This window comes from Melospiza georgiana, chromosome 3 (assembly GCF_028018845.1).
Source record: "Melospiza georgiana isolate bMelGeo1 chromosome 3, bMelGeo1.pri, whole genome shotgun sequence".
Lineage (NCBI taxonomy): Eukaryota > Metazoa > Chordata > Aves > Passeriformes > Passerellidae > Melospiza > Melospiza georgiana.
Genome location: NC_080432.1, coordinates 112,981,031 through 112,994,351, shown reverse-complemented (window position 1 = coordinate 112,994,351; position 13,321 = coordinate 112,981,031). Strand labels below are relative to the sequence as shown.

The window sequence follows — 13,321 nt, the reverse complement described above, 5'->3', positions numbered from 1 at the left end:
ATTGTGATCTTTATCTAAGTTTCAGACTGTCTCAGGCATACAAAATTATATAGTTCATATACTCATTGCATTCTTCATCTGGAGTACTTTATAGATAATACATTCAGTGAAGAACAACTGAAGTGGCAGGAGATGTCAGAGACAGAGCTGAAGTGGCTCTTTCTGAAAATAAGAGGTATTTGGCCCTACTTGGCAGAAAACAGCTTCTTGCCAGGTATTCCAGAAGAGCCAGTCATCTTTAATACTGCTTCACTGGTAGTAAATTTTCTGTACTTTTTGTTCATGTATAGATTATATCATTGAAAAATAGAGTAAAAGATAAATTATTGGCTAATTAAAACAAAAAAATACAGTTGAAAAATCTGCATGAAAATGTAGTATGTCTTTAAGAGCATACTGTTAAGAACATTGCAGTCTCTTAAAACACTGCACTCTGGTTTTGATTTAGTCTCTTCATTTTCCTTTTTCCGTATACTTGGTAGGGCTGGGTAATGAAATTGGGAATGCAGGAGTGAAACTGAGCTTGGGAAGAAGAGGAGGGTCACAGCAAGGTTGCATTTTGGATTTTTGTCATTGTTTCCCACCACCCAAATCTATTTTTATAGATATCAATGCATGAGTATTTCCCCAGGTCGAGTCTGTTTTGCCCATAATGGAAATTGATAAGTAATCCATGGACTTATAGATGTATTTTCTCCCACCTTCCTGTTGAGGAGGGGAAGGGTGTGAATGCCTGGGTGGGAGTCAGGTGCTTAGCCAAGGTCTACCCACCACATGGTTCTATGACCAGCTCTCACATTCTTTGAAGAAAAGAGAGTTGCATCAGACAAATCTCCTCTTGTCAAGCTGTGGCTGGTCCCATGGACTCTGAGCAGGGCACTCCCAGCAAGGTCAGGTCTTGGCTGGTGCCTTGGCTTCTGTGCATAGTGGTTCCTTCTTGGGCTCAGCCTTTGGCTCAGTGTTCATGGGTGAGTCACCTCCTGCTTGCTGTTCAGGGTTATTATTTTTTATTTATTTGTTGCATTCTAATTTAGGCACTTGGCATAAGCTGTCAGTGGCCTCCTTGGTGATGCGGTCTTTTTGATCTTGTCTATGTCTAAAGCCATCTGCTGATGTTACCTGTAGTGCTGTCACTGGTTTGCATTTTGGTCCAAGTGTAAGAATGCAAAGCTCTTATGAGTTCATCCATCCATTCTTCTTGTCCCAGCCTGACCTAAACCATTAGAATGAGGTAGATGTTGTTCTTTGGGCAAGCTTACACCAGTCATCTGACTGGTATCATCTAAAAAGCAGAGCTGGACAAATGTAATCAAATTCCTGTCTTCTGAGTGACACTTCCAAGCACACTTGGACAATACACTGTTGTTTCTGTCGCTTCTTGAAGGCATTAGGAACAGAAGGTTTGAATAAAGGAAAATAAGGGTGGTTTGTTGCATGTGTTCTTCTATTTTCACTTAGTGAATTGATCTTAAAGAAAAGAGATAATATTTTAGATAATTTCTCTTTTAACTTTGCTTTCCAAAACAATATTCTATGTAGGCTGAGGAGTGAGTGTGATTGCTCTGACATTTTGTGAGAATTGTTTTCTGCTTTTTCCTAACCTCTTCCATTATCTCTTGCACATAGATGAAAACAATATGACTTTCCCAACCTTCATAACCTTATTGTCCCAGATAATTTTCCTCTTGCTTGAGTATTCTGTACAGGCTTAGTCATGGTAAAGTCACAAGTTGTATGAAAAGAAGCTAATTTTCTTATGCAAAATGGACAGTGGGCTTTCACATCATTTTCAGTAGCCATTAGAGAAAGTGTTGTAAAAAGCAAAATTAAAGAAGTGCACAGGTTTGGAATCTGTGTTTTTATGGTCATGATGCAATATAGTGAGTGCTGTAGGAAGTATGCTCAGGACTCGTGAACACTGTTTCTAGAAATAAGAAAATAGCTAATGGGTATATATGAAAAAAGTGTCACTCACTTCACCTGATCCCAGTTTAGTGAGAGCTTTGGAGCCATTTTGGTGTCCAAGGGTTATGCCAAACCAATCTGGAAAAAAATTAGTATGCTGACTCTCATTGGTAAGTGATGTTTTAATTTTTATTTGCTGTAGCTGTGTTGGTAAACTACCCAGAACATGACTGGTATGATATGTATTTGGATCTAGTAACTTCTAACTTTTAATTGTGTATAGACCTTACTTGTTTTATACTATATTTAACAATGACTTTGCTGAACTATGTAGGAAGTAGCTTTTTATCTATTTTATGTATACTCTCTCTACATGGGTTATTTTCTGTTATGGGAGCGTGCTGCAAATAATTGTGAGCAGCTTAGAGATCCTTTAGGGCTTTATAATTACTCAGCAGCCATGGTGAAACAGATTTGATGCTAGCAGCAAGAGTTCCTTGGCTAATATAAATACTTGAACTGCTGATTACAGCCTCTGATCCTCTGCCAGTAGTAATTACATCCTCCATTTCTCCGCCCTGAGGGTGCTGAACTGGTGTGACTCAGGAGAAACCAAACTTCTGCAGTCTGTGGCCAATATCATTGTATATTTTCATGGATGATGATATATTATCATGTATGATCCCAGTGGATCATAAAGTGTGGTTTGAAGAATGTTAGAGTGATACAAGAATACAAAGGATATTTGGTAACAGGTTTTGCTTAACAATATGTTCTTGCTTCAGAAAATGGATACCAGATATGTTCAAAGAGTAATGTTAGGAGAGTACATTCTTAAAAAACTCTTTTTTAGTACTTCCTGTATTTGAAGGCATTACTTTAAAGTAGCTTACCTTACCTTCTGACATGCTCTTGCAGTATGTTTGGGTCGGTTTTCCTTTGCACGTTCATCTGGCTTCAAACAACTTCTGTCTTTCAATCCTGTGCTTTTGGTTGCTGGACCCCACAGCCTTTGGTGCCTGTTTTTGTGTGTGTGGAGCTGCTGGGGTGGCCAGCAGTGCCTGCACAGTGTGTGTGTATGAGGAGTACGTGGTCAGGGGCTGGGAAGGAGGACATCCTTGGGGCTTGAAGCCATCAGTGTCACTTCAGCAGCTTTCTGTGTGCCCTTCTGCTCCCAAAGGCCCTGAGCCGCAGGCCTCCATGAGGGTCAAACGCAGGCCCCACTCCCATAGTTTAGTTCTAAGGCAGCAATGTTTCTGTTTTATAAATAAGGAGTTGTTTTGAAGGCTTGGTTTTCTGCTTTGTGGAATTTACTTCTGGGGGGAAGTGTTCTTGTGTCAGAGTGTATTTCTTTATTCAGAAAATTTGTAAAAATTGTAAATGCAAATAACCATTTAAAAAAATTAGAGCATTGCATGTCATTGGAGTTGATAGTAGTTTTCCTTGATACAAGTGTCTTTTTCTGTTTTTGAAAGAAAAGACTTAAACATTAACTCTTACTCATGTCTGAGGAGTTGTTACTGGCAATTGAGAGTTGAGATGAAGTAAAATGTTGGAAAATGTTGATAAGTAGGCTCAGATTAATGCTGGGTTTTAGCTGTTTGAAATATGAGTGCCTGTTATGTTTTTAGCTCTACTCACTGAAGATAAGAATGTAATCACTGGTACTTGAACATATGGGAAACTGGGGCTTAAAACCCTGTCAAAGGCTGGCAAGATTTGATTTTGCTTCTTAATAACAGATAATCAATATTTTAAAATATGCACAAATGAGCAAAAGTGGTCCAAATACCTTTTTGCTTTTAAAAGATGGATATTTTCCCAAGTTTTAAGAACAAAGCAATTAATTTTCAAGCAGTGCTGCATATTGAGAGAATGAAACAGTTTAAATTCAAATGCTGCCTTCTGAGTTTTGAAAGTAAGAGATTGGTGTCATGCAGGCTGTTGTAATAAAATCTTTCCTATGTTGTTTGTTTCTAAAGATCAGGTATGGAATTCCAAATGATTATTTAAACTTATTTGAAATTGTATTGTAAATTTGTCAAGGGAAAGAAGTAAATATTTATGGAGATTTGAGAAGCTCATTAAACACAGAAAAATGTTTTACAATAGCATCCTTTTTCCCTAGATTTTAGTGTCTCTATCTTATTGTTCAAGGACTGAATTAAGAGCACAGCCTTGATAAGAGCCAACTTCAGGAAGTACTCCTGGTCTTTAGGAACAAGTGATTTTAAAGATCTTTTGTTAATAATTTTTCCTTTAAGGAAATCTAAGAGTAAAACTGGCTTGTTTATAAAAACAAAAAAAAATCCCTTCATTTCATCCTCCTGAAAAAAGACTTGACAATCTTTTTAGAATTTGTTAGGAAAATCATGACTAATTTTTAAAATTTCCCTACAATGCAGATGAAAATGTGGACTTTGGAGGCTGCTTAGAGAATGGAGACTGTTACATGCAAAACAGGAAGGCTTAGGAGTTCAGGAATACTTGGTGCTGTATTATGGGCTGTATTATGTATTTGACTTTCAGCAGGTTACCCAGGGAGATTGCAGAGTCCCCATCCTTGGAGATAATCAAACCCTGCCTGGACAGTCCAGGTCAGACAGCTGCAGATGCCCTGCTCAGTCTGAGGGCTGGCACCAGATGCTCTTCAGAGGTGCATTCAAACCTCAGCCACGTTGTGAATCCCAGCTGGTGAAAACCAAATGCACAATACACAATACAGACAGTCTTTTGTGGTGTTCAGATGGGATCTCCTGTGTTTCAGTTTGTTGTCCACATTTCATCTGGTCCTGTCACTGGTAACCCATGGGAAGAGCCTGGCTCCTTTGCACCCTCCATTCAGGCATTTATATGCATTGATGGATCCCTCCAGAGCCTTCTTTCCTCCATGCTGAACAGTTCCAGCTCTCCCAGCCTTTCCTCACAGCAAATGCTCCAGTCCCTCCATCTGTGCTGGTCTATCTCTGGTATGTCCATCTCTCTGTTAGAGGGGAGCCTAGAACTTGGACACATAATTGATTCCCAGTAGTAAAATCCTATTGCTAATAAAATCTAAATATCTCTTCTGAAACTCTGTAATAAAACTGATTTATAGTATCTGATTTTTATGTAGTAGCAGACATTTATTTCCTGTAGTGCACGGGGCTTTAGTGGTGGGGTTTGTAAAGATAAAACATGTAAGATTTTTTAACTGAAGGTTTTTATGAAGGCCTACATTGATGAAGTCCTGTAGTAGTAATGATGACTATGGAAAATGAGCTTTTAATCAAGTATTTTGGATGGGTATGTAGAGAGTTGTTTCTTCTCTTTTTGACAATACAGTCTTCAGCATCAGAGAGCTTTTGCTAGCGTGGTTGTTCTTAAGGCAGTTTTGGAGCACAGTGCTGGACTGATGAGGTCTGTGATGGGAAACACCTGCCATGGTTTGTGACAGTGACTTTGAGGGTCTTTAAATAATAATCTTTCATATGTTCTAACCAATTGCTTCTTATGTGATACTGGCTAGTGGCTTCTACCAAGAAGAGATTTTATGATGATTTTGGCTTTCTTAATTTCCTTCTCACGAATGAAGTGCAAGGGGCAGGGTGTATGTGTGAAACTTGAAAATCATAACATTAACACCCTGGGGAAATCACTGCTGTCTGAGTTACCTTCTCCCATATCAGTAATGCTCCATGGATGCAAGTTAATTAAAGCATCATTGTATAGCTGGACTGAGGAATACATTCCAGGTTACTTTAGAATATTGGTATCACCATTTAGTCTGTGAATCTGGGAGAAGGACTGGGAAAGCAGCAAACTGTTCATAAATTATGCCAGAAGAAGAAACAAAAAATCTGCAGGCAGCCAAAGAATAGTAAACAGTAATGAAGAGATGAAGAACTGTTTGCATGAATCAGAAGTTCATGGTGAAATAAAATGAAATAATAAAAGAAACGATCTCATTTTCCATGCTTGCTGTGAAGGCGAGTGTTCCAGGACACTGTTTATTTGGTTTGAAAATAACTAGGTATCTGGAAGCTGATGCTAAAAAAGGACTCAGGACTAAATTAAAAGTTGAGAAAGCTCTCTGTAAAGGCCGAGTCAGTGGTGAAACAGTTGATAAAATCACTGAAGAGCGTTCACAACTGTGGAAAGCAGCATTATTTAACAGAAGATCTGGAGTTTGCTGACAAGGTAGCTTCCTAAATGTCTTCTTCAATCTACATATAATTAAAGCCTGAAACACACTATGCACTATTGTAAGAAAGGTGGAATCAATAACTTATTTTGGGGGGAAAATATCTAATGAGCATCTTCATAACTGTCAACTTCAGCTTTATTTTAATATGCAAAAAAGTACAAGAGATGAGTTCATTTGCATGCTGTCACCCTCAAATGCAAGTGAAATGGTTATATGCAGAAGTAATAATGCTGCAAAACCCAGCAACAGCTCATTTGGCAATTAAACAAGGTTTAATGATTGAAAAATTTTGCTTTAAAGACTAAATATCAAACGCTAATCCAGGTGTTATTTACATCTCAGTGTGAATATGAAAGCCTAGACATTTGCAAATGGGAAAAAGAAATCAATTACTTTCAGAAGCAAGTGCCTCAGGAAAGCATTAATTATTATTCTGAGTGCATTTGACAAATGCTGAGCTGAAATTAGTGGACTTCAGTTTCTTCAGAGTTCTTAAAGCATTAGGTAAATATCTAGGACATGCTAGCAAGGACATTTTTCACAACTCTTAATTTGTTTCTTCTCTTATGGAAAATTTTTCATTTGACAGCTTGAATTACCTGGCAAAATGAAAAGAAGGCATAATATATATAATATTTATAATTTAGAATATATATTTTACAACGTAATTTATATTTTATTATACTTGTGTATAGGTTTTAAGTGTTTAGATACAGCATCTAAGCAACATTGATAACAACTGTGCCCTGCCTTTTAGAGTCCAAAAAGAAAATGAGAGTGCTAATAATATAACTTTAATTCTTTTGTTTGTTTGTTTTTTAAAAAAGTTAGTTACTGCCTTTGTTTTGCTTTCCTTAAGCATAGAAGGCCACTTAGTATTGTGTGTTATTTTCTTTTGGCTAGCTTGTGTTACTGTGAACAGGGGGGTGTGTGTGTGAGGAATTTTATATAATCAAATAACAAAACAAAAGCAAACCCACCAAACCAATTTCAGCCTTGTACTGACACTCATATCATCCACTGGGGATTCAAGAGGGAAATTCTTTCCTGTTCTTTAGAAATGTCAGAATTGTTACATTTGTACTAGAAGCCAAGTAATGCTAGTCTATATTATTTCCTTCCTTTCATAAATCTGGTGGTACTAGATGGAAATAATCTAAATGCTTTATGTATTAAATTATATTGACCAGTTAAAAAGAAAAGTTTCATAATGTTGAAAGCATTTTTTTTCATAGTTTTGTTAATTTTGAAGAATGTTATTTGCTGTTATATAGGTTGTGTGTTGTGGAATAGATCTAACATGAATTGTTTGGTGTAGTTTTTATTGAGCATATTTCAGTGTAAGTGCTGCTGAAATAACTTTTAATAGCTGAAGAAGCCTTGGCAAAAATTACTTATTAATTTTGTACAGTGCTTGAGATTTGTAGGATGCTGTGAAAGGTTAAACCCCAACTTTTTTCAAAAGAAAATTGATCAGTGTTAAAATGTCAGCTGTCCAGGTACAGCAGCTTACTGGCATGCAAACACTGCTCTCTCATTCCAGGTTCCCCAGCTGCATAGCATTTGCATTGTGACATTTTCTAACAGCATTAGCACCATAGCTGATGTTTCAAAATCAATCAGTTTCTCTGGGTATGAGGCAGCCTGCCCCTTAGTTGGATGTTGAAGTTGTTTCTCTGGAGCATAATTAACTTGAATTCTTGGGTTCTGGCAATATCTGCATCTCATGACTTCTTACTGCAAAATCATACAAACCAGGTAATATAATTCTGAAATGTCTTTTAAAAAAATAAATAAAGGCAAGCTAAAGTAATATTAAGGTTTTTCTCAGAAGTACAAAACCTTTCTAGACATTGAGTCTGAAATTTAATCTAAAGCAAGTATTTTGGTGCCTGGTGCATTAAAATGCTTTACTGGAGAATTCATATGCTTTAATACTGCATTTTAGAGAATAGAGAGCTAAAATTCAGATTTTGTTTTAAAATTTTAGACTTTCTATTCATCAACAATGCTTCTAATCAGAGAGAAATGATTAAGTCTTTTGTAACTATTACTTCCGGATTATTAGATTATTAGATTATATAGGCTGAATTCTAGAATAAAATGTACATGAAAACTATATTGCTGCTGAAGGCAGATTGCAGTGGGAAGAGATTTTACATGAATGATTTATGTTTCAATTGTCATTGTATGGTAGAGTTTCCATTTTTGTAAAAGGCATGGCCTTATATATGGACTCCTGGACTCTGTGTAAGTGGAACTGATACTTAAAGGCCAGTTATTTATTATAATCTTGCTGGATATTTGCAGAATTCATGTTCAAGACCAGGTTATATGGGGCTCTGGTCTAGTGAAAGCTGTCACTGCCCATGACAGGGAGTTTGGAGCTAGATGAGCTTTAAGGCCCCTTCCAGCCCAAACTGTCCTGTGATTCTGTGTTGATCCCATAAATATGTAAAGAGTACTCTGAGATGTGTGGAGTGTATTTATAACAATATAGTGAATGTTATGACACAGTCTTTAAGTAAGTAGAACTAAAATGCTTCTACAGCATTATTTTTAACCTGCTCCATATCTTAAAATGGGAATGAAGAGAGGAAAGCTTCCCTAGGCATTTGTAGCATCTCCTGAAGATTGTTTTTTCTTTTGATCAAATGTATGCTTCAGAAGGATAGCTAATCTAGATAAACTAGAGTTAAGGACAAAATCTGTAATTAAGGTAAAAACTTTCACAGAAAGCATCTTACTGTCTTCTTTTGTTTCTCAGTTACTCCCAGTGAAGGAAGAACTGGGATCTGTAATTCTGACTTTCAGATATGGCATGGCTACAGTATACTCAGTAAAAAAAAACCATAAATTGTTTGGTTACATAAAATTTGATATTCTGTTAGATTGGTTACATTTAGAAAACGTCTTAAAATGCTGGCCAAACAGATCTTTGAATAAAGTTTATCTAGTACTGATGAGTTAGTTGGAACAAGGGTAGTGCCTGTTATAAATAGCTATCGCTAAAGGCAGTCTCTGTTTCAAAAAGTTCAAGAGGAGGACCTGAATAGGTAAAGTAGTCCTGCATTAGTAGAGCAAAAGTAATTTTATTTCATTCCACTAAAGATAACTTCTAATTGTATACCATTCCTTTAGATGAGTTACTGCTGCCAGGTACTACTGTGATGTCATATTTTACTCTTGTCTTAGTTTCCATTTTTATGGAAAGAAGCTTCTACCTTCTTTTCCTGTTTCACTTTGCTACTGTGCAGGCCCATACTCAGCTGGGTGATGCATTTAATGGGAACAAATAGCCCACAGAGTGCCTTTGTTGGGCACACATAGGTCAGGCAGTGAGTTGGGCACAGGCCCTGCAGACAGACCTTGACAAATTAGAGGGCTGGGTGGTCACCAACCATGAAATTTTAACAAGGGAAAGGGCCAGGTTCTGCACCTGGGATGGTGCAACCCTCGTTGTTGCATAGGCTGGGGATGAGAGGCTGGAGAGCAGCTCTATGGAATGGGACTTGGAGGTCCTGGATGGTGGAAGGTCAGATGTGAGCCAGCAGTGCCCTGGCAGCCAGAACAGCCAACCCTGTCCTGGGGACATCAGAGCCAGCATTGGCAGCCAGGCAAGGGAGGGGATTGTCCCTCTCTGCTCTGGGCTGGGACGGCCTCACCTCCAGTGCTGGGGGCAGTTTTGGGTGCCACAATGTAAGAAACACCTCTAGAAACACATGAAGCTGTTAGGGTCCAAAGGAGGCCGCAAGGATGGCAAACGGCCTTGAGGGGAAGCTGTGTGAGGAGCAGCTGAGGTCTCTTGGTCTGTTCAGCCTGGAGGAGACTGAGCAAGACCTCACTGCAGTCTTCAGCATCCTCATAAGGGCAAGTGGAGGGGCAGATGCTGATCTCTTCAGTCTTGTGACCAGTGACATGACTGGACTGAGGTAAAAACAGTTTATTAAATGAAAAAGGAAACCAAAACACCCCACAAGCAATGCTTGCCAGCCACAGACTGATGCCCAGCCAGGTCTTGAGCAATGGCAACTTTGGAAAAACTACCCCTCAGTCTAATTGCTGCCATGGTTGAGGTGTTAGGGCATGGGTTGGACTCAGTGATCTTGAAAGTCTCTTCCAACCTTGTGGCTCTGTGAGTGTGCACACAAATACTGTTTTCTGTATCTCTTAAGATAATAATGGAGAAAGAAACATATTGTATTTCAGGCAGTTTTGCCTTTGTTCTGATAACTTTGGTTGGTGTTTAGAAGGCTTCCAAGTTCTTTTCAGAAATAATTTCTGATTGTGTTGAAAGCAAAGTTAGAGAGTTACTTTACAAGAGATGTGAATATAGAATACTTATATTGACCTTTAATACTGCATAGTAGGAAAATGAGTTTGTTTTTTTTTTTTTTCAATTAAAAGAAACTTCTGAATAAATGCAGAGTTTACTGAAGTTTTAGTGTATCATATGCATCTCAGTCTAGTTCCATAAAACAAGGGAATGTGGATCACGCTGTATTTGCCAAGACAGCTGCCTTCTTTGAGAGGAGGGTGAATGGGCTGCTGGGTGTGCCAGGTTCGTGTTTCCTGCAGCAGTCAGGTTGGATGAGGGCATTTGGCACACCTGGGGCTGAGAAGAGCCGTGCTGTGACCTTGGCTGCTGCAGTCCAGGGCTCCCTCAGCAGCAGGAATGGCCCCTTCCTCCTTCCCTGCTCTCCCTGAGTTCAGTGGCTTCAGCCTCCCCCTGGCTGCTTCCAACCCCCTCTCATTTACTCGGTGCTGCAAGCTTGGGGTGCACGTTTCAAATTTGATCCCAGTCTGACTTCTGCCAGCAGCAAACGTTGTGAAATGGGTGTAACAAATGGGTGGTATTTCAGGAGTTAGATATTTCTAATTAGTATGCATAATAATTTAGTTAATTAATACTGCATGCTATTTTTGAGTTACCTGTAAAATACTTAAGACCTTGATGTTTGTTTATACAGTGTGAAATATCTTGAAATTTCTACTTCGTTCAGAGGTAGTTTTCAAAATACAGCTGAAGAATCATGGCAGCCACAGAACCCTGAAATGCATGTTTGTGTTCAGTATTTTGAGTTAGATGTATGTCAGAATTATCCAAAGAGCTATGTTTGTAGCTTTTATAGGTGAAGGTAGCCACCTTATATAGAGATACTAAGCAAATTTAATACATGCATTTTTCCAGTTATTTTAGTTAATGCAACTAATATTCTATACTAGCGTGACATACAGATTGCTGGGTTTATTTTTGTGGAAAAGGTTGAATTTTTTAATTAGTCATATGAGCTAGAAGAAAAAAAGTGTTTTAGAACAATCAAATTGTAAAACATGTTATGCCCATTTAAAATAAAACAGAGTACACAAAGGCATGTTTATATAAAAGTCAAACAGTGCTAAAAACTGTGTAAAATTGCTTTTATACATATGTAAATTATATATAATATCACTTCATGATTTATATTTACATAGGTAGAAGTCTGTCTAGGGACAACATCACTTTTAATTCAAATATGTTTGGAAAAACATATTCCACTTTAAATGATGTCTTGCTATTTAATTCTAATAGCATTTTAATTTTAGACAAATGATTTTTCACTGTTTGTTAACTTGTAAATATTTCTGCTAGCTTCAGATTCTGGAAGGCCATGCTTAGTTATTTTTAATAGGAGAAATTACGTCTTACCCAATGTTGTATAAAGTTGTAACAATGCAGTATGAATTCCAACATAATTCCTGCCTGGTGCTATCAGATTTTTTAAGCTAATATTTTAAATTGTACTCATTTTTTCTTCCAGCTGACAGCACGATCACTACCTTCCATACAGTCTGATGAGAGACTTCAACCTCTGCTTAATCATCTCAGGTAGTATAAAGTGAAAGCATGACTACATTCCTTCATACAGATTAAAGTAATGGGTCTGGTAGAATGCCTTAGGTACAGGTTTTTTACAGACCTCATCTGTGTGATTTGCTTTGAAAAAAACCCCAAAAGTAATTCTTCAACTTAACAAAAGCTTTATAAATTACATGGAAAATAGTTTATAGAAGTAATGTTGGTTTTAAGTAACAAAAAATTGTTGATTTTATAAAGGTTGATTTGATTTTTTTTTAAATAGCAAATGCAATATTGTTAAGCTCCTTTTTCAACAAAAACAGATTCCAAATTACAGTGCTCAGAGCATGAGCCTTCCTTGTTGCTAATATTCTGTGCTCCCTGCTCTTTTTGGAAGATTTTGCTGTCACTGATGAATGGAGTACTAATTTGTTATTTTAATGGACTTATGTAGATTGCTGAAAGTGCAAGCCATTAGAGTGAATAGTTTGCCTCCCTCTTAGTTGTGTGTGTATATATATATGTATATGTATATAAGCTTTCTACTTTATTGGTAGGTAAAGAACTCTGGTCTCTTTCTTATATATATATATATATATATATATTTATATATGATTGCTTTTTACCACTTTATATGGGAGACTTTTCTAACTGTGGTCATATGCAGGAGGACAAGGTCCATACAATTAGAGGGAGCTGGTTTAGAATCATGGAATAATTTAGCTTGAACTGAACTGGAGATGCTTTAATCAAGCCCATGTTCAATGCAGATCTGGTTAGATCAGGTGTTTCTTTTTGTGGAATTTTTAATATGTCTAAGAATAGAAATTTACTTAAATATGGGATGTCAGCAATGAAAGCAGTTTCTGAACACACACACCTTAGCATTAAGATTATTGAAATTATGTTGGATGTATTAGAAATGGAAGTGTTGAGGCTCCATCATGGCACCATTGCATGGGGAATTGGGATGCAGATCTAGTTTGCTGGATCCTGCTCCTTATTTTCTACAGTGCTCTACTACTTGAGCTATCTGTTCCCAAACCCTGACATTTTATTTTGATTTTTAAAAGTCTCATAATTTTTATTATATCAGAAGAGTTTTATGTTTTGTTGTTTTTAGTGTAAATCAGAGCAGGAAAAATAGCTTTCATACCTCTGCTTATTTACATATGATTGAACTTTGTTCACGAGCAATGAATGAAAACAAAGATTGCAGTGTTATTTTTACTGTTACATAGCTGGGGGTACTTCTGATTGCCAATAACCTTCCATGATTTTAGTACCCTACATCTTACTGGGGTTGTAAAAATATGCCTCAGTGGTATTCCTTTCTTAATTTGAAGATCAAGAGCAATTAAGTTAGGTTTTTATAAACTCTGCTTTCTAGG

The 13,321-nt window shown here is 37.3% G+C and overlaps 1 protein-coding gene across 1 annotated transcript in view; it reads left to right on the top strand.

Annotated features, from left to right (window-relative positions):
- Window positions 1–13,321, top strand: part of PRIM2 (DNA primase subunit 2) — an 89,995-nt gene that overhangs the window by 41,431 nt on the left and 35,243 nt on the right. Inside the window, exon 7 of the mRNA XM_058020839.1 lies at window positions 11,893–11,960. Coding sequence (XP_057876822.1) covers window positions 11,893–11,960 — 68 coding nt within the window. The remainder of the gene's footprint in view (window positions 1–11,892; window positions 11,961–13,321) is intronic.